Consider the following 21,946-nt stretch of genomic DNA (forward strand, 5'->3'; position numbering starts at 1 on the left):
ACTTTATGCATACACATTGCTTACCCCCTGCCCCAGTTCCTCCTCTGACCGAACCTAAAACTTGTGTCAGTTCCCCAAGGTGGACTGAGACGCATGATGTCCATCTTTCCAACATAGCCATGTTGACTAAAATCATTTCCCACCATTATTTTCTGTGATTTCTGGGACCAGGGGTTGGACCTAATTTGTTGGGAACCCCCAGAGTCAGGACTCTGGCTTAGGACTCTAGTTATGGAGGATGGCACAGTTTTCATAAAAAAGGTTTTAGTCAGACATTTTTCATAGTGTAATGGAAACAGAATCAGATTATAAAGAGGAAGGTGAGCAAGTGGTAAAAAAGTTGAAGGAAAAGTAGAAGACAATTTTTTAAAGAATAATGTGGTTTTAAAAGAATAGCAAAGTTAAAGTAACTTTATTTTGGAATTGAAAAGATTAGAATGTGTTTTTAGATAATTGATGAGAATGAATAAGAGGGAAACAAAGATAGTGAAGAGTTCCAAAAGCATCAGGAAAGAACCTAAAAGAGCCAGTATGGTGGCACATGCCTTCAATCCCGGCTACTCAGGAGGTGGGCAAAAGTACGAGTCCTTATCTGAAAAACAAACTGAAAAAGTAAAAGGACTGGGGCATAGCTCAAGTGATAGAGTGCTTGCCTAGCAAGCTTGAGGCCCTAAGTTCAATCCCCAGTACTGCCCCAAAACTGAGGGGGGGTGGTCAGAGTTTAGGGACTTGGCTGGGCAAAGAGAGTGAGGGTAATAAGAGTTTTCATATGTGAGAAGGAATTTGAGAACTTGCACTTAGAAAAGTTCCCATTTTCAAGGTAAAGCAAAAGATCAGATCACATTCTAAGAAATAAGCAATCCTGAGAATGCCTGGCTGCACTGATGTAGCTTGCATTTGTGATGATAGCACCATTTGGTGGTTTTCTCATTTCTTTCAACAAACATACACTAAGCATTGATTGTGTACGAGGTACTCTGTAAGGTTCTTAGGATTATATCTGTGAACAAAGTAAAAAAAAACCTCTGTGTTTGTGGAGGTTGCCTGTGAATGGGGTAAAGGGAGGTAAATAAGTGAATAATACGTTGTTTTAAAAGAAACATGCAATGACTAAAACCACCTGCTTCTGGGCACTAAGAGCACAGACAAGCACTGGGGAGGCGAAGTGCTTGCCTACTGTGTACAGGTCCTGGGGTCAATCTTGTAGCATTGCAAAAAATAAAAAATGAAAACCACAGACAAACCACAACAACATTAAAACCAGAAAGCAATAAGATTACTGATACAACTATAATTTTATAGTGCACATCAAGATCTAGTTTAAATCTTTTTTTTTTTTTTTAATGTAGCTAGTCATAAAAGCTTGTTCTATCCCATGACCTGTCTACCCCTTCCCCATATCTATACTGGGGATTGAACCAGGGTCTCACCTGTGCCAGGCAAGTGCTGTAACACATGAGCCATGCTCCCAGCCCATTTCATTTGTATTTTACTTTTGAGATGGGGTTTCATGAACTTGGCCTGGGCCGGCCTGGAACTAGTGATCCTCCTACCTCTGCATCCCCAGGGACTAGGATTACAGATGTGCATCACAATGCCCAGCCCTGAAAACAAGGTTAATAAACTAAGATGAGATGAATATGGGTTTTCTGGAGCCTTTGTGTAATTGGGTTGTAACTATGACATTAACATTTTAGAGAAAGCTCATTAATTTAGGGCAACTTTATGTAATTATTGCAAGCCTTTGCAAAAGAAAAGACAATAAACTATCTCATAACTGAAATTGTCTTTGATTATGGAAAGAGAATTTGATTGTACACATAGAAATTTGTTGCCTACATTTAGAGGCTTAGAAGAACTATATAGAGTTGAAGAGCCTTTTATATTCTCATTACTTCTTTTTTATTTAAGCAGGCATTGGAAAAGTGAAAAGGAAACCTAGTGTGCCAGACACTGCATCTCCGGCTGATGATAGCTTTGTTGACCCAGGAGAACGTCTCTATGACCTCAACATGCCTGCCTATGTGAAGTTTAACTACATGGCTGAGAGAGAGGATGAACTGTCACTGATAAAAGGGACGAAGGTGATCGTCATGGAGAAATGCAGTGATGGGTGGTGGCGTGGCAGCTACAATGGACAAATTGGATGGTTCCCTTCAAACTATGTAACTGAGGAAGGTGATAGTCCTTTGGGTGACCATGTGGGTTCTCTTTCAGAGAAATTAGCAGCAGTTGTCAATAATCTAAATACTGGGCAAGTGTTGCATGTGGTACAAGCTCTTTATCCATTCAGCTCGTCCAACGATGAAGAACTCAATTTTGAGAAAGGTGATATAATGGATGTTATTGAAAAGCCAGAAAATGATCCAGAGTGGTGGAAATGCAGGAAGATCAATGGAATGGTTGGTCTGGTGCCAAAAAACTATGTTACCATTATGCAGAATAACCCAATAACCTCAGGCTTGGAACCATCACCTCCCCAGTGTGATTACATCCGGCCTGCGCTCACTGGAAAGTTTGCTGGCAATCCGTGGTATTACGGCAAAGTCACCAGGCATCAAGCAGAAATGGCATTAAATGAAAGAGGGCATGAAGGAGATTTTCTCATTCGTGATAGTGAATCTTCGGTAAGTTGATTTTCAGAGGTACCCGGAAATAGAGCTCTGGGTGTTCAGCAGTAGGACTGGAGAGGTTCAGGGGCTCCCCTAAAGCAAACAAGCTTCACACAGGGTAGTCAGAACTGTTCTGGAGCTACAGTCCGTGTCCTGTCCAGCTGTGTTACTTTGAATAAAAGATAGCTGGAACAGTAATGCAATACTGGATTTTCTGGCCTTAACCAGTTGTGTTGGTTTTGCATTCCTGGAATATTTTCTGTTGCATTAAACTGATAAATGAAAAAAATTGAGCATTGGTCTCTTCACTGAGAGTAGAATAATGAAGTAGGTTAAACCGGGAAAAAATTTCTCAAATTTACCATAAGATGCGATATATAAGAAGATAAGCATTATAGTCTTTACAGGAAATTCCAAATAAAAAATTGATACTTAAGTTTCTTCATAATTGTTTGGAAGTTAAAATACACTTTTATTTTTTATATACCTCAAAAACCTGTTTTAACGTGGGCACCAGTGACTCACACCTATAAAAGGAGGCAGAGATCAGGAGGATCTCAGTGAGAAGTCAGTCCGGGCAGATAGTTCAAAGAAACCACACAAAAAGGGCTGGTGGAGTGGCTCAAGTGGTAGAATGCCTGCCTAGTAAAGGGGAGGCACTGAGTTCAAACCTTAGTACTGCCAAAAAAGAAAAAAAGTAATAACTTGAATACAGAGTACTATGTTTTCTTGTGAGTAGAACATAGGTATTAGTCTAAATATATCATTATTTTTAGCAATAGTTAGTGGTCTTGAATAGGCATATTTTGTTTGGCCCGCACAATGGTTTTTACACATTTTCAGTTCATTGTCAATATTTAAATATTGGGAGATTTATTGTAAAAATCCAGACTTCAGATTTCCTTTTAAAATTGGAAAACCTGCCAACCTGAGACCCTATTTTCCTGCAAGACTGCCATCTCAGAGAAGTGTCCACCTTGTAGATTAGGCAAACAATGTCATTTCCTCTGTCCATCTAGCACCTGTTTATATAACTCTTTTGCTATTGTAGGCATTGAGTTTGGCAGCTTTCATTAGAGTTTAGATGAGTTCTTATTTGTGTGTTCTTGATTTTTGAGAATTCAGAGTATTATCCCTCAGTTACTTCTATAGCTATAGAAGTAATTCTTATACTATACTTATAATACTAAGTAACTCTGTACTACTCTTAGCTATAAATTGGAATGGGATGGGGCGATGTCTGGGATTTTTCTCATATGCTTCTCCAGTAGTCCATCTGGAGAGAAAATAGCTCTCTTTTGCCACAGGTAGTAAACTGAAGAATTTGCTGTGGTAATGTATTATGCTTTGGCCACTAAGGTCTGAGTCCTGCCACTAAGTAGATAAGTAATCTTGGGCAAGTTAGCTTCTCTGAGCCTCTGTTTTCTCATCTGTTAAAGGGGTTTGTTTTGAGGAGTAAAGAAGATAATATATGTAAATAATTTAACATGGTTCTTAGTACTTAGCGTTCTGATTTTAGCAGTTAGCAGTTTTTTGATATAAAAATGCTGGTACATGGCTTTCAAAATGTTTACCCTTATTTGTTTTTTCTCTTTTAGCCAAATGATTTCTCAGTATCACTAAAAGCACAAGGGAAAAACAAACATTTTAAAGTCCAACTGAAAGAGACTGTCTACTGCATTGGGCAGCGTAAATTCAGCACCATGGAAGAACTTGTAGAACATTACAAAAAGGCACCAATTTTTACAAGTGATCAAGGAGAAAAGTTGTATCTTGTCAAACATTTGTCATGATACTGCTGATCAGAAGTGACTGCTGTACAGCTTTAATTTGTCATGCAATTGAAGACTGAGAAAATGTTGGCTCGATTGTGCTCAATTGGAAATTGCTGTTTCTAACTGTGTGAGAACTGACTATAATACATAAGTATTTTTACTATAACTAAGCCCATGCATATCAACTACATATGCAGTGCACCTGCATAGAACAGTTCTTTATCCTTGGTCTTCTGTTTTACTGTTCTCTTCTTTGCTGTTTTTGTCTTTATGTCTAATACTAAGGTTTTGTATTTTGGAAAAAAAAAAAAAAGTAAATACTGCAGATCAGAAGTCTTTATATGGGAGAATTCCTTTATTTCCTTGTAAAGGCACCCTATTAGTTCTGCCATGGTTTCTCGTCAGATCAGGTTATAGCTATCTATGGCATATGCTAAAATAAATTTCTTGGAGAGCGTTAATCTTTTCTGTGACTACATAGCAATAATAAATGGGAAATTAGAAATTATTTTCAAGAATTGTATTTGTCACAAGTCATTACAAATACCAGGTATGTTGTATATACAATTCTTTTTAAAAATTCAGTCATTGTGTTCAGTGTACAAGGTGGACAGGACATAGGGTAGGAAGCATCTTGTACGATTTTAATTTTCAAGTACTGAAACAAAACTCACTAAATTTTAAATAATTTATTGGTGATTTTTCTCATCTGCTTATTCAAGGGAACAAAACAATCTCTGACATAGTTAGCTTTTAAAGCTGAAAATGGATGCTGTCATGTTCCTTTTCTCCTAATGTTACTTTACCAAAGCATCTTCTTTGGAACGTGTTATATGCCAGTGTGACCTCAGTTACAGACAATGAGATATGTGAGGGTTGTGTGTTTCTTTATTTTGTTGTGTTTTCTGGTGCTGAGGAGCAAATGCAGGGCCTTGCAGCCCCATATAGCTGATAAAGTTTATTTTTATTTTATGTTCTGTCATGCTGGGGATTGAACCTAAGACCCTTCACATGCTAAGCAGGTGCTGTGATGAGCTACATCCCCAGACCTCCTTTCAGCTTTGACTTTTGTTGACTGGGACACCAAAATTGTTGTATATCTAAGGGGAAAATGAAATATGCTTATAGTTAGATAAAGTTATATTATTTTTTAAATATTAGTTTTTATCAACTAAGAGTTTGGGTATAGGGATGAGAGGACACTGTAAGTATTTAATCTTCTGTCGGCTGCTGAAGAAAACCAGTTAGTTATATTTCATAGTCACACTTTTGTCCTCTTTATTCTGGAGATTTAAATTTAAGCATAGTACATCAGTATTTTAATTGAAAATATTTATTAAAACTGCATAACTTAGTAAACAATAGGAAGTCATATTTTCAAAAATGTCCCCATCTTCTGCCTAAGCATATGACTATTTCCATTCTTTGCTATTGTAAATAAACACCAGAATTACAAATGGTAAAATAGAAGTTATGTAACTTAAAGAGTTTTTTCATTCATTGTTTCATTAAAATTTTTTATTTTAACTGTTGAAATCATTTGAAGACTAATGTTACCACTGGGTGGCAGCCCTGGTTTCTCCTACTAAGCTTGCGATGTCAACAAATACAAATAAGACTTTGTTATATAAATTTTCATCTTTATTACACTGCTTTTAAAGCCTTTAAACTCATACTTCATTATCTTTGAATGCTCCTTTGTTTATTACGGTAATTAAGGAAATAAAAGTTATATGTGCTTTACCTTCTTTTGCTATAAAATCCCATGAATATTAATTGAGGAAAACAGTTTAAAAGTGGTTGTAGAATGACTAGGTAACATCTTTGAATTTTTAACATGCATTTGATGATGCTTCCTTTTTAATTTTCCCTTTGGTCCCTCTACCTCAGTCCTTATGGAAAAAATGTTTATTTTTAAAGGAGCAATTACTGCTTTGTGTCACAGATGAGCTATTTACAGAAAATCTCTGCTGAGCTGATATTACCAGAGCAGAATTTTGAGAAGTAGCTTGGAATCGAGCAGCTCTGAAGCAGGGTGCACACCCCTGGTAGATTGGTTGTAGCTGTAGAGTTCCCAGAAATAATAACTGTTGTGACAGTGGTACCTGTTGTGAAACCGCTCTGGAAACACTTTACTTTGTATTTCAACGTTTTGTCAGTTTTTAAAAAGTCTTAAACTGATTCTTGCAACAGTGGCAGTTTTATAAGCATGAATTTTACTTGAATTAGAACAGCATTGGTGAACAGCTACATAGCTAGGCGACAGGACTTGCATTAGGAACCAGGTTTCCTCGTTCCCAGCCTGGTGGTGTGTGTGTGACACCGCCCTTTCTGTGCTAGTTTAGAGTAGGAGGAGCTAAGGATCCTGGGAAAAGCAGTATTACAGACGTTTTCTTCCACATAGGAAATGATTAGTTACCAAATTTAAACATTCATAGCACATGTAATGCTCTACCCACCTCTACAAATAACTTCTCCAAAATCTTGGAGAGGCTTTTTTTAAAGAACATTATATATGTAAGCTAAATAATGCAAAGAAAAATTATTGCTGTTATATTCCTTATTTGGTCATATATCCTTAGGGTTTGGTCAAATGCCTATCTATACGTGGATATTACACATGTATCACTGCTCATGTTAACACTTGCACCTAGACAGAATAACTGCTTGATTGGAACATCATTGAACAGACTAGGAAGGCTGAGCGCACTGCCATGGCCAGAAGATTCCAAAGGCCTGACAGATAGTAGGGTCACCCTTGTTGGATACATGGCACTTAAAAGTATTCCCAGCAGTAATGCTCTGTCAGAGTTGCAGAGGTCACTGTGGCCTAAGTAGAACCTTTGTGAGAATCAGGAAAAGGTACCTTTTTGTCCCGGCAGGCCCAATCCTTGCCTTGTCAAAAAAAGTCTGGAATATCACCCCCTACCTCTTGGGCGCCTTATTCAGGGTACAGCCAAACACAGTGGCCTTATACAGGAGTACTGTTCAACCTACACAGTCTCTGTCCCCAGCCCCCATCCCCGAGTGTGTATCTCCAAATGCAATTACCGTTACTTCTGTTTTTCCTGTTACATGGAGAGTTTGGGGCTTGGAATCTAGAAATTCTCATTTTTCAGAAACACTTCAGGTGTCCAAATCCGTGAATTAACAGCGTAGCATTAACTTTTCCATTTTAACACTTTACTAAAAGATAAATGAGTATAGATCAAAAATTTAACTACTGTGTTCACTTTCCTTGAAGGAGTTTTATACAGGATAGATGATATCCTCATTTTGTGTTCTGAATAGCATCCAATAGACATTTTTAAAAATATCAAATTACTGATTCTGGGAAAAACTTTTCTTTGGTGTTATTGGGGGGTTTGAATTCAGGTCCTCACACTTGCTAGGCAAATGCTCTGCCCCTTGAGCTATGCTTACAGCCTTTTTTGCTTTAGGTTAGTTTTCAGATAAGGCCCTGTGTTTTTTCCCAAGACTGGCCTTGGACTGATCTTCCTACCTGTGCCTCCTAAGAAGATGGAATTACAGATGTACACCACCATGCCCAGTTTATTTGTCGCCATAGGAGCTTGCTAACTTACTGCTCAGTCTGGCCTTGAGCTGAGGAGGTACTCCCAGGCCCTGCCTACTGAGTAGCTATTTGGTTCTGTTGTAAAGTAGGAAGCATTGGATTGCTTCTCTCTTGGATAAGCTGGTTCTGTTGGTGTTTGGCAAGTTTGTGACTCAGTTCTGCTATATTCTAAGCACTTGTCAGGCAATCGGAGTGTATGCACTCCACACCCTGATTCTTTGCTGTTACAGGAGCTGAGCCAACTGAGAAAATGTTTGCTTCTACTTTACTTATGAAGTGCTCCTTTCATCTGAAAGTACACACAATTTGCCAAGACTTGTTTAATGAGTAGAACCAAGAGCAGCAGGAAGATTTCAGTTATCATTAACCATGTTCCCAGAATGTTGTGTTTTTAAACCAAAGTGCCTTTATATCAAATGGGTCAAAATTGGCCTGATGTCTACAATGGTTTATGCAAACATTTAAATTACTTGCAAGGCTGGCCATTATTTTTTTACAGTGTTAGGGATCAAATCAAGGACCCATATGCGCGCAGCAAGTGCTCTTGGCACTGATTTTTAAATGTTTCCACTCAAACTGCTTAAACTTAGAACACAGGGAAGGCTCATCTCACTCTTTTCAGAATAATGGTGCAGAATTTTTTTGCAGTTGTAACTACAAAAGGTACAATACTCAATTTATTCTTGCCATGTTTTCTTGTGCCTCATTGAATGAATTGTGTGTGTGTGTGTGTGTGTGGTACTAGGGTTTGAATTTAGGGCCTCATGCTTGCTAGGCAGGCACTCTACCACTTGAGCCACTTCACCAGCAGAATGATGACTTTCAAAGAGGAAAACAAACCTAAGTATACACTTAAAACCAGGTGTTTAATATAGGTAAGATACTTAGTTCCTTTAAATGAACTTTTGGGCTCAGATATTTACATCTTAGACTATGGAGAAACTGCAGATATCTGTGGGACGTTTTGGAGACAAAATGATGGATTCCAGAAAGAGAGTTAAATGTCTATCCAAACATAAGGCTAAGCACAGGAATGGTTATTAAATTGTTATGTTCAAACACTGACAAAGGAAATCAGTAACTCCTGATTAAGATTGGCTCTTCTAGAGCCAATGATGTCACACAAACTTGTTTTGATATGCTTTCTAGACTATAGATAGGTAAGTGTTGCAGAGAATAAATACTGATTTCATTGAGGCATATAATAATCACTTGGTGTCAAGAATATTTTTGAACCGTTGTAGTTTGGATCCTAAATGTCCCCCAAAGCCCATGTGCTGAAGGCTTGGTCCCAGTCTACAGTGCTAAGTGCCAACTCATTTCAAATATTTGATTGCTCAGGTGTGAGACTGTTCTCACCTAGCAATATAATAGTGAAGAAAATGGACAAAACTTTAACAAAACTTACATTTTATGGATTATGCAGTGCTTAATGAAAAGAGTTATGGATTTAAAAATAGAAGCCGAGTGCCAGTTATCTTAGTTACTTGGGAGACTGAGATTGGGAAGATCACAGTTTGAGGCCAGCCCGGGCAAACAGTTCTCAAGACCCCATCTCTAAAATAACCAGAGCAAAATGGACTGGAGGTGTGGCTTGAGCAGCAGAGCACCCTCTTTGCAAGTAGGAAGCCCTGAGTTCAAACCCCAGTCCCAATCCTCCCCCCCCCAAAAAAAGTAAAGCCAGTTGATAAGGTTGTAGAATAAGGTCAAGGGTTTATATAGGCTGATCAAAAGAAGACTGATGAAACTGATCTTTGAGCATATGGTATGCTCCATTTAACAGTATTAACCAGTGATTGAATGAAACACAGCAATCAAAATCATTTGAAAGTTAGGTAGGTCTTCACTTAACATTGTTTCTGGTTTTCAAATTTTAAAATGGATTAAAATAGTATTTGCTTACTTAAATGTGGAATTCTTAACTACAAAAGGCCATTCTGAATAAACCTGATTCTCCCATCTTAAAAGAGGAGTTGTTGGGTGGTGGTACATAGAAAAACAACAATTTGACTACAGAAGGATGACACTTTTGGCAAATTTAATTTAATTCATTATACCCTAAGGAAGGAATTGAGGTCTAAGGATGTTAAATTCTTGATGACTAGACAAGAAATATTAGGAAGGAAAATGGAAAAAGAACGTTCAGTGGAAGTGCAGAAGGGACACGAGTTCACAAAATTTGAGCTTGAGAGTGAGTAGAAATTGGACCCGGGGAATCGGTACCAGTGGGAGGGGGTAGATGGTGGGGAAAGGGTGTGGGAGGGTGAATATGGTGCAAATACTGTGTACACGTATGTGTAAATGTAAAAATGAGACCTGTTGAAACTATTCTGAGAATGAGGGGAGGAGGGGATAAAGGAGAGTGGTGGAGGGGTGAATTCAAGTGATATAAAAACTTTTGTAAATGCCACAATGTACCCCCACCCAGCACAATAAAAAAAAATCACCAAAAAAAATGCAAAAAAGAAAAAAATTGGACTGGGCACGGTGGCACAGCCTGTAATCCCAGTTTGGGAGATGGAGATAGCAGGATGGTCTGAGGCCAGCCCAGGCAAAAGTACAAGACCCTATCTAAGAACAAACTAAAGCAGAGGGCTACGAGTATGGCTCAAATGGTAAAGCACTTATCTAACAGGCTTGAGGCCCTGCGTTCAATCACCAGTACCACCAAAAAAAAAAATAAATAACAACTGGAACATTCTTTGTGGAAGCAGTTATAGGAATCTAAGACAAAAGGAATTCAACATTTTAAATTCCCTGTGTTACTTCAAGGAAAAGAAAAAAAAAAAAACGGACAATGGATTACAACTAATGTCAGTTGGGCTAAAACACCGGACATAAACATTTAGAAATCTTGATGCAAAGGGAAGGAACTACCCTGTACCAAGTAGGGAGAGGGATGGTTACAGAAACAGAAATTAACAGTGCAGTATGTGCCTGGGTGCCAGGACCCATCCTGAACTTGCACAACCCTAAGAATGTGTGCCTCCCCCCACTTTGCACCCTTGGTGCTCCCCTCTCATGCTAGTCCCACCCTTGGAGCACCAAGAGCGTAAGAGTCTCTTCTATGGCCATCAGACTCCCTCCTCATCTCTCTTTATCTTTCCATAAAACCCTTTTATCTGCTTGCTTTTCCTTACATAAGTAGATATCAGATTTGCGTGGCAAGGACTGTAATAGGAAAACATCTATTTCTAGACTGTACCTGCTTAGGGTAGGAAATAGGTTCGTTCTCCCAGCAGTTCATCTTCAGATATAGATGAGCCTCCAACTCTGAAAAAAAACCAAGAAGTTAAGGTGACAGGATAGAGGACAATTTGGCATAGTGCATGGATGAGACCAGAACCAGTGGATAAGGTGGTATGGAGAGAAGTAGCAAAGCTAGAAGAGAAGGGCAAGTTCAGAGGCAGGGATCCAGGTGAGGGTGGAGTTTAGTAGGCAATGCATAGCCGTCCAGGAGTCCTTGCCCAGAGATATGGTCCAGGCAGAGGTGGATGGTCTGAGTTTCTTGTTGGATCATGACCCAGGCTTGAAAAGGACTGTGGTTGAAAGCGATGATAGGACAATGGCTTTAAATCCTCAGTGCCTATTTAGGTGTGCTGAGTGACCTGTGAGGGAATGGTTGGCAGTGCTGGGCAGGGCTGTGTTGGCAAGGACATAAGTCTTAAGACTTCAAGGTTCAGTGAACAACTCTCCTACTGCACAACTCTGTGGTTTTTGTTCTTTCTTACACTGCCTCTGTTTACTTACCTTTTCCTTCTTGTCCTTTAAGTCAGCGTGTATTCTCCTCCATGTTTCCATCCTTGGGCTTGGTTCTTGTCATTCTCCCAACTGGATTGCTCAATATTGATCTTTTCTTTACTATTCAAATCTATATAGGTACATGCTGGGAGGTCTGCTTTGCTGGACTCGTGGATCACACTGCACTGTGCCCCTCAGATACATTGTGAGCACCTCTTTGGTACTGAGAGGTGGTTATGTGAGTGAAAAGAACTTGGAATTAAGCAGACGTCATTTGGACTTCTGTCTCCATCCCTGTCTAGCTATTGCGAACCAATTCCTCTGGGCCCTGTGTCGTAATCTGGTACATTGAAAACCAAATCTTACCATGCAAATCTGTCTTATAATGAGAAATGTGTATAACGTGGAAAGACACGGTAGCTAGCGGAAAACTCATGCACATTGGCTTACATTGTTAGCCGTTGACACATTGGAACTGACTAGAAGTAGGTTTAGGGGAAACTAAGGAAGCCAAGACTGGGAGAACAGGGGTAAGATTGGAGACAGATGTCGAGGCCATGTATGAAGCACCTATAAAGCACTCCAAGTTGGGCTGTGCTTACAGCCAAAGGGAAGGCAGGACAGGATTGGATGCCAGGGGAGCTGAGAGACGAGCAAATAGTTAGGGACCAGAAGCTGGCACAGATATGGTGGCCACTGACTCAGTGCTGGGGTCCAAGCAAACACCACCAAGTGTTCTGAGTGTTCTTGACTGTGGTGCAGTATAAGAAATGCACAACCAGCATTTATTGGGCCTCTACTCTGCCAGATCCTCTTCTAAGTGTACATCTGACTTAGTCCTCTTCACACCCCTATAAGTTAGATGCCATTATAACTGTTCCCAACTTAGGGACAGGAATACAAAGGCAGACAGTCTAAATGACTTGCCCAAAGAAACACAGCTAGCAAGTGCTTTTAACTACGTTTAAGTAAATGTTTCCAACTGGAAGGTTTCCTTTGCTTTGCCAGAGGCCAAACCCACAGATAGGTAGCCAGCAAAGGGCCAGCCAGTAAGAGCAAATAGTCCCTCGTTTACTGTGGTTATTACAGCAAATGTTGTACCATTGGCGAAGACCTACTGCCTTCCTGGTACTGTGCTAATGTGCCTTCTATGAATGGTATTTCCCTATTTTGTAAGACATTATTGTGCTTATTTTATAAATGAAAAGAATGAGGCTCGTGGATTTGTTTTCTTCCTCTTTGTTTTAAAAGAACATTACTTTTTCCATCTACTCCTCAATCCACAATTATCTAGGTCCTGAGCCAACCAAGGCTTCTGTGGAAACTCCTGGATGAGGTTACAAATGACTTTGCAATTGTTAAATCTGGAGACATTTTTCAGTGATTAACTCACTGGTCCTGTCTTCTGCTCTCTGCCTCGATAATCACTTCATCCTTCGTTGTTTCCAGGACCACTTCTCTGACCTATTTCTCTTTTCCTTCTGTCTCCCTGTTTCATTTTCTTGCCCTGGTCTGCAAACGTGAGTAGGTTCTCAGCCCCCTTATCCACATGTTCCCTTTAGATGCGCTCACCCACTACCAGTGAAGTGCTGGAGACAGAGGAGATGGTACCGTGCACTTGACACCCATTAACTTGACACAGGTTATTTATACACGGGCTACGACTTCCCCTACCCACAGAAGCATCTCAAATTTAAGTACATCGAGCTAAGTGCATGCAGCGTTTTCTGCACCCTCCCATCCTGCCTGTCCTTGACTCCACTCCACCCTTCTCTGTTCTTTCAGGTGAGGTGCTGCCTCCACCCAGCTACTCAAACCAGAACCTGACAGTCATGTTTGGCTCCCCTTCCTTGGTGCTCCCATCCATTCCTTACCTACGAGCTGAAATTCTGCCTCCTGTATCTTTTGCATTTGGTCATCTCTCCATGAGCAAAGGAAACCATGTAAGCCAATGTCTCTTGCCTCCATGGCTGCCAGAGCCCCTCCACTGTGGCTTCTTCACGGCTTGCTTCACTCTGGGCACTGCTTGTTCAAAGGCAGGGAATGCCGTGGTCAGGTCTGAGCTTTAAATCTTTACTTGAGCCTTCATTGCTGTCAGAATAAACTCAAAGCCCCTCAACTAGACATTGGAACCTCTTTAGAGTCTGTTTCTGTCTGCCTTTGAGCTCCATTTCTTGTCACTTTAGTTTCACCAAACTTCTTATGGTTTCCTAAACAGGATGCCTAGCTGACATTTTTTTCAGTTTAATAGCCCCAAAGTCACCTCCTCCAGGAAGCCTTCTGTGATCCCCCAGGGTGGGTTAGATGTTTCTCCTTAGTGGATATTTCTGTCACTGCATTTTCAGTATTTATTTATGATGACTCCCATGTGGATCTTCTTCACTAGTTGGGAAGTTCTTGTGGAGGGCAGAGACTGTTGAATTCCCCAGAGCTAGCACATAGAAGACCCTCAGTGAATGTTTGTTGAATGAATAAATAAATGAATGACCTTCCCAAAGCTACATTGCAAATGAGTTCTGAATCTGGAACCAAAATATATTCTACCCTAAAGCCTGTGTTCATTCTATTTGTACTTCAATGTGTGTTTAAAAGTCCTTGAAGAATTGAAGTTCAAATTTTATCATAAGAGATTCCTTACAATTTTTAAAACTGGTTTCAACTTTTCAATAAATCATTCAGATGATTCACTAATCAATCACTACATAAATATATTCAGAAAAAGAGTCCTACTCCCGTTTTTATCTCCATCTTTCCAGTTTCACTGCCTCAAGGTAACCAATCTTACTAGTTTCTTAGATTTTCTAGGGCTTTCTTTTCACATATACGTGCAAATATGAAACTACATATTAGCTTTTAAAAAGCTATTGATTTTTTTAAACTTCTCTACTTTTTCTGAAGTGAAGTAGCAAGAAGAACTTCAGTGAAGTCACAGAGGTAGACTTGAAAAGAGCACAGCTGTTTGATAAGGGGGGAAGATAACTCTGTCTGTTCACACTGGCTTCTGGGGACACCCAGGGCCCCCAGGATAGAGCCTGTGGCCCAGATATCTTCTCCAGCCAGATTCTCAAGCTCCCCAGAGCCACCTTCCCTCTGGAATTCTCCCAGGCCACACCTCTTGATGCAATATCTGGGTTTGAGCAGAAAGGAGGGTGCCCGCCCCTTCTGAGCTGTGTGGGCCAGCTCAGAACAATTTAGACTGTGGTGCAACTCAGATGTCAGCTCCAACATCTGCCCTCTGAAGCAAGATGGCTGAGGAGGACAAAATGCTTCATTCTGGAAGGAAATGACATTCCAGGTCAAGTGAAGTCTGCCAAACACAGACCCTCACAATGGTTCTAGAAGGAATCTGGACAAGTCTTACCACGTGGACTTTCTATGCTTTGATTCCTTGCTTGCTCACAGGTACGTATGAATTATAATGCATCTGATTGTTTGTTCCTCAAATATACATTAAGATGGCAAAAAAAAAAAAAAAAAAAAAACCCAAAAAACACTTTCCCAGGGCTTGGAGTTGAAATATATGTAGAGAACATCTTATATATCTGTTTGGAAAAATATTCTCAACTCTTAAATCTCTATCCCCTACAACCCAAAGGGAAGAAACGGCTTGCATTCTGTTTGGACCTCTCTCTCCTAATAGCCACAGGACAATCTAGAAAGACAAGTCATTAAGATCGTTTAAAGGTTAACAAAGCTTTGTGCATTTTGTTATTTATCTCATCTGCTATGAAAGCGTCTCAGTCTTCCTACATGTGCCAAGTAAAGAAAAGTAATTAAAAATTTTAACAAAACACAATTTACTCAGATATATTTTGCAAGTTTCATATTGTGTACAAGCCTTAAGGAAAATTAGATTTTTCTCTTGGTCGTTACAGAAAAATGATACTCCATACCATTTAAAAAGTATTTGGCTTGGGGCATTTTCTCTGCCAGTAAGATTACATAATTTTCTCTGCAACGCTCCTCATTGCTTGTAACTACTTGCTTTATTCCAAAATTGCAGTTCCTGACCTGTTGGTGTTTCTTCATGTCAAATGGCATTTAAAAGAAATTAATTTCTCATTATAATACTTCAAGGTCCTGGTCACTTTGTGGTGTCAATGAAAGCCTTGAGTAGTTTCTTTAAAAAAAAAAACATAGAACTTAGTATTCTATTTAGTTTGAATTAGTGCTAAGGTAATTTGCAAATGTTTAGAACTCACTTAAGCATCAAACTTACAGTGTTCTTAGTTCCCAAACCTTTGCAGCTCCTAACTGCTCAGCAGGTGGTCAAATTCTGCTGCTTGTCATGGCCTGAAAGACTCAGGATGACCCTATATTTATTTGACCCTATTTGTCAGTGCTCCTAGAAAACAAATTTGGACTGGGGCATGCTGTGTTCACAGTCGGCACATTCTACTCTTGTTTCCTCCTCTTGACCTTTCTGGTTATAATTTCCCTCCAGCAGCACCATTTCTGGTGCCTTTCCCCATCTGGAGCTCACACGGTCAGTCAGTCCAGATGGACTCCTCCTCCTGCAGACTTTTCCCAGACCTCTCTCCTTTGACCTTTGACCCCATGTGCACTAGAGTCAGTAGGGTAGTTTGCCTTTTAGCACTGCACTGCACAAAGAGTCTGTGCATCCTTCCTGGTGTACCCACGGCTCTGATGTTGGCTGATTGGAAAGTTGGTTGATTGTTCAGTTGTTGGGACAAAAAAAGTTGCCAGGGAAACAAATACTCTTACTGGCCAAAAATGTTTCCACTTAGGCATTTTCTTCTATGAATTCAGCCTTTTAAGTCTTTTCTTTAAAACTCCTGTTTCAAGGACTTTGGGGTGTGACTCTAGTGTTAGAGCTGCTTGCTTAGCAAGGTTAAGGCCCTGAGTTCAATCCCCAGTATCACCATAAACAAAAGCAAAACAAAAATCTTCTGCTTCAAACAGATGTAGAAGTGAGTATGCTCTTCTGACACTAATAACCAGAAAAACAAAAAACAAAAACAAACAAACAGAAAAACCAAAACAAGAGGTAGAAACCATGAGACTGTGAGAGCCAGAAAAACACGTGTGTATGATTCTTGGCTTTGTCACTTACTAGCTCTGTGACTAAACCATGTCACTTCAGTTGCCTCGGGTGGGAAGTGGTCATAATAGGCACTTTGAGGTTGTAAGGCATTAAATAAGATGGAGCAAATCAAGTCACTTTGAAGACTTCCACACCCCCTACCCCAAATATTAGTTCCTCTTATCTGTTGGCGAGGCACACAGATGGGGGGGTGTCAGTAGATAATTACTTTAGCTGAATTTGTCTTTATGCAATTTTGACCATTTCCTCAGGATTCCTCAGGATGAGGTTCTGCAGATTCTAAATGAACTTCTATTGGTTTCTAGATCACTGGACAGATGGGTGAAGTTGCCTTGCTTTGTCTCTTCCAAATGATAGTGAGCGATTTAGGAAACTGATTTTTGCTCCTGATAATGATAACATTAGCAGCAGTGACAGCCACAGTTGCTGTTTCTTAGCACATACTGTGCTGGGTAAGCAAAAATGTTCTCTTGACCTCCCACATTGGTCCTTCAAGGCAGGTGTTAACTATCCCCATTGCATACACTAGGAAGCAGGGTCAGGATCAGTTACTTGTCCAAGTATGTATGTAAATGGGGGAATTGGGATTTGACTCTGGTGTGATCAGCTCCAGAGACTCTGCCCTTTGTAGCTCTATGCAGGACTTGACATTGAAACAGATCAGAAGAAGAGAGGAGGGACAGAGCAAAGGAAATGAAGAAGATGACACTGCCTTTTCTGATGCATTGCTTAAAAGTTATTGGAGAAAAAAGTGATGGAGGAGGACTTAATAAGGGGAGTTGACCCAGTGGGGTCCTTGCAGGGAAGCGATGCAATGATTTCTGCCCCAAAGTTTGCCCTATGGCTTTGTAGTGGGGAGCCTTCATGCTGCCTCCCTTACATGGACTCACGATTTTGGGGTTCAGTATAATCCTTAGAGCAGCAAATAGAACTAGATGGATGGGACATTAGTAAAAAAAAAAAAAGTCAGGCCTAGCCTAGTTTTTCTAAGGAAGCCAAGATGTTGCTTGCTTGTTCAGTTTTCATTCACTTAGCATTTCTGAGCACCTTTCACTGCTGATCAAAGAAATGAACAAAACAGTCCCTTGTTTTCAGGGAGCATAAATCTTGCTGGAAAATACACTGGCGTCATTGATATTTGGGGATTTTATATTTAACTATTAATTTAACTATTCTTTAGTCACCAGAAGTAAGGTCCAGATGAGTGGTTCCCAGTCTTGAGTGGACACTGGAATCACTTTGAGAAGTTTTGTTTTTTTGGTGGTACTGGGGTTTGAACTCTGGGCCTCATACTTGCTAGACAGGCATTCTACCATGTGTGCCACTCTGCCAGCCCCACTTGGGGAGGTTTTAAAAGCATAAATGCCAAGACTCCTGAGTTAATCTAGGGTTCTGCCTGGGCATTGGAGATTTTCAGAACTCCCTGGGTGGGGCTCCCTAGAGAAGTGGTGGATGACAGGGCTGGGCAGGGAAAAACAAGATGAGACAGGAACATCTTGTGTTAAATAATGAAGTGCTTAAAAAGATTGGGGGCCTCCCTTCAACATAGTACCCTGGATTGGCTCTTGGAATGGAAAAAAGATGCTAGTTGAAGATTTGGCAAAGCCCAAATAAAGCCTGGAGTTTAGTTATGGTAACACAGTTTTGATAAACTATTTACATAAGGTGTTAGTTAGCATGGTTAACCGAAGCTGAGTAAAGGGCATACAGGAATTCAGTGTACTGTCTTTGCAATTTTTCTGTAGAACTAAAATTATTCAAGAAAAATTATTTAAGAAAAATAACATGAAGGAGAGTGGGGGATGGGAACAAGTCAAACAGACAGAGGAGTCAATGAGCGTTCCCAGTGTGGCCAAAGCTGGAACAATTTGAGGAACAAAGTAAATAACAATAGCATTGGATTTTTAACCATAGACTAAAATAAATATTTGAGTTCTAAATAAATAAAAATGGTGGAGAAAGCATAACTCTTCCAGAACAATTCCAATTAAATAAAAAATAACTATTAGAACACAATAGCAATTATTGTTGCAAGAAATATCCACCAATAGATGGAAAAATTAGTAAGTGAAAGTTTGAGGAGATATTGAATATTTTACAGCACCTATTTTACATATTTCTCCCAAGGTATTTAGTAATGTTAGTGTAGAAGCTGGTAGCTTTACAGTGGAGATGTTGCCTTAGGCACATGATCAAATTAACTATTAGACGTAGTGACCTCGTGTCCTCTTTGTGAGCATGTGGCAAAAATGGACACCTCAATCAAATCATATGAGAACACCAGACATGCCAAAACTGAAAAACATTCTACAAAACAGCCAACCAGAACTCTTCAAAATGTCAAGGTCATAAAAGACAAGATGGAGCAGATTGGAAGACACTAACTAGTTATGACAACCAAATGGGGAATCCTGGACTGATTCTTGGGGATGGGGACAGAGCATTAGGGAAGAACTGGCAACATTTGAAGAGAGAATACAGCCTTTTCTTGGTCTTGATAGTTATATTATGGTTATGTACATATGGAAGGCTGAGAGAAGGGTACAGAGAACTCTCTGTGCCATTTTGCAACTCCTTTGATCATCTGATATTCTTTAAAAATACAACTAATGTGTTCACCATTTTGCTGAGATAGCATCAGGGTGTTGGCAGGACTGTGTTCCTTCTGCAGACTCCAGGGGGAAATCTGGTTTTTGTCATTCTCAGCTTCTAGTGGCCACCTAGAAGCTCATGTCCCCACTCCACGGTTTGCATGTACCTTTGTTTAACAGTTCACCAGTTGAAGGACATCTGGCTAATCCCAGTTTCACTATGAATATTCATGTGTGGCTTTTACATGGTACAGGTTTTTCATTTCTCTATGATAAATGCTCAAGAGTGCAATTGGTAGGTCAGATAGAAATCAAATGTTTAGTTTTACAAGAAGCTGTTACACCATTTTCTAGAATGAATGTACTATTTTATATTCCCACCAGCTATGTAGGAGGGACTCTTTCTCTGCCTCCTTACCAACACTTGGTTTGTCACTTGAAAATCTTGCCATCCTGTTAGCTGTGTAGTGCTCTCATTTTGGTGTTAATTTGCATTTACCCAGATACTAATGATGTTAATTATCTTTTCACATGCTGGTTTGCTATTCACATATTCCCTACAGTGAAACGTCTCTTCATGTTCTTTGCCTGTTTTCTGATTACATTAATTGATTTTTTACTGTTGAGTTTTGAGAGTTCTTTATGTGTATTAGATACTAGTTCTTTGTGAGATAATGATTTGCAAATATTTTCACCCACTCTGTTACTGTCTTATTATTCCTCTTAACAGGATCTTTTGCAGAGCAAAAGATTTTTAAAATTTTAATGAAATCTGAGTATAATTTTTTTATGGATTTTGCTTTATTGGTGTGAAATCTAAGAACTCTTTGCTTATCCCTGTATATTTTTTCCAACATTTTTTCCCTAAAAGTTTTAGAGCTTTACATTTTATAATAAGTCTGATCCATTTTGAGTTAATTTCTTGCATGAAGTGTGAGTTTACCAGAGGCACCTGCACATCCATGTTTATTGCAGCACTATTCACAATAGCCAAGTTATGGAAACAGCCAAGATGCCCCACCACTGACGAATGGATTAAGAAAATGTGGTATCTATACACAATGGAATTTTATGCAGCCATGAAGAAGAACAAAATGTTATCATTCGCTGGTAAATGGATGGAATTGGAGAACATCATTCTGAGTGAGGTTAGCCTGGCCCAAAAGACCAAAAATCGTATGTTCTCCCTCATATGTGGACATTAGATCAAGGGCAAACACAACAAGGGGATTGGACTATGAGCACATGATAAAAGCGAGAGCACACAAGGGAGGGGTGAGGATAGGTAAGACACCTAAAAAACTAGCTAGCATTTGTTGCCCTTAATGCAGAGAAACTAAAGCAGATACCTTAAAAGCAACTGAGGCCAATAGGAAAAGGGGACCAGGAACTAAAGAAAAGGTTAGATCAAAAAGAATTAACCTAGAAGGTAACACCCACGCACAGGAAATCAATGTGAGTCAATGCCCTGTATAGCTATCCTTATCTCAACCAGCAAAACCCCTTGTTCCTTCCTATTATTGCTTATACTCTCTCTACAACAAAATTAGAGATAAGGGCAAAATAGTTTCTGCTGGGTATTGAGTGGGGGGAGCGGGAGGGGGTGGAGTGGGTGGTAAGGGAGGGGGTGGGGGCAGGGGGGAGAAATGAACCAAGCCTTGTATGCATATATGAATAATAAAAGAAAAATGAAAAAAAAAGAAGTGTGAGTTTAAGGTTGAGGTTTATTTTTTCCCCTATAGACGCCCAAATGTTCCAGTATTATTTACTGAATTGCTTTGTACCTTCATCAAATAGCATGTTTGTGTGAATCTGTTTCTGGGATCTCTGTTTTGTTCCAATGACCTACCTATATCTTTGCTAACACCACAGTCTTAATTACTGTTAAGTCTTGGGTAGATTGATTCCTCTTCTTTATTCTTGTTTTCCAAAATGTTTTAGTTGGGGCTGGAGTGTAGCTCATTGGTAGAGCTCATGTCTAGCTTGCACAAGCTCTTGGATTCAGTTCCCTGAATCAAACCCAACCAACCTAAACAAAACCATGCTTTCAGTTATTCCAGTTCCACAGTTCTTTAAAATAAAATTTAGAAAAAGCTTATCTAAATTAACACACACACACACACACACACATCACACAACCTGTTTGGGGAACTGCCATCTGACCCATGTTGAGTTTTTTAATCCATGAATATGGTATTCTCTCCATTCATTTAGACTTCCACTGACTTCTTACATCAACACTGGGAAGTTTGCCCCATAGAAATCTTGGATATATTTTGTTAGAGTTGTTAGATTTATTCTTTTTAGTGATTGTAATTTTAATTTCTGTGTCTAATGTTCATTGCTAGTCTACAGAAATACAAGCAGCTTTTATATTCATCTTGTGTCATGGAACCTGTTTTTTAGTTTCAGGGCTTGTTTTTGTTCTGGATTCAATGAGACTTTCTACATAGTCTAATATGTCATTTGCCAATTTGGAGAGTTTTACCACTTCCTTTCTGAAATGTATTCTTTTAGCTTCTTTTGTTTGCCTTATTACAATAGCTAGAATTTCCTGTACTCTGTTGAATAAGAGTGATGGGTGCTTG

At 39.6% G+C, this 21,946-nt stretch overlaps 2 protein-coding genes across 9 annotated transcripts in view; both read left to right on the top strand.

Annotated features, from left to right (window-relative positions):
- Nucleotides 1–6,062, top strand: part of Nck1 (NCK adaptor protein 1) — a 63,460-nt gene extending 57,398 nt beyond the window's left edge. For 2 of the 4 annotated variants that reach the window (XM_074059925.1, XM_074059926.1), the window contains 2 exons: nucleotides 1,912–2,627; nucleotides 4,211–6,062. In XM_074059925.1, coding sequence (XP_073916026.1) covers nucleotides 1,912–2,627; nucleotides 4,211–4,405 — 911 coding nt within the window. In that variant the 3' untranslated portion in view covers nucleotides 4,406–6,062. The remainder of the gene's footprint in view (nucleotides 1–1,911; nucleotides 2,628–4,210) is intronic. The other 2 variants (XM_020185251.2, XM_074059927.1) reach the window with 1 other exon arrangement.
- Nucleotides 6,063–14,689: 8,627 nt separating this feature from the next.
- Il20rb (interleukin 20 receptor subunit beta) overlaps nucleotides 14,690–21,946 on the top strand; it is a 113,231-nt gene continuing 105,974 nt past the window's right edge. For all 5 annotated transcript variants that reach the window (XR_012443056.1, XR_012443057.1, XR_012443054.1 and 2 more), the window contains exon 1: nucleotides 14,690–15,104. Coding sequence is in view for 1 of the 5 variants with exons in the window: in XM_020185249.2 (XP_020040838.2) it covers nucleotides 15,032–15,104 (73 nt within the window). In the remaining 4 variants the exon portion in view is untranslated. The remainder of the gene's footprint in view (nucleotides 15,105–21,946) is intronic.

The sequence above is a fragment of the Castor canadensis genome, chromosome 17, assembly GCF_047511655.1.
Source record: "Castor canadensis chromosome 17, mCasCan1.hap1v2, whole genome shotgun sequence".
NCBI classification, from domain to species: Eukaryota; Metazoa; Chordata; class Mammalia; order Rodentia; family Castoridae; genus Castor; species Castor canadensis.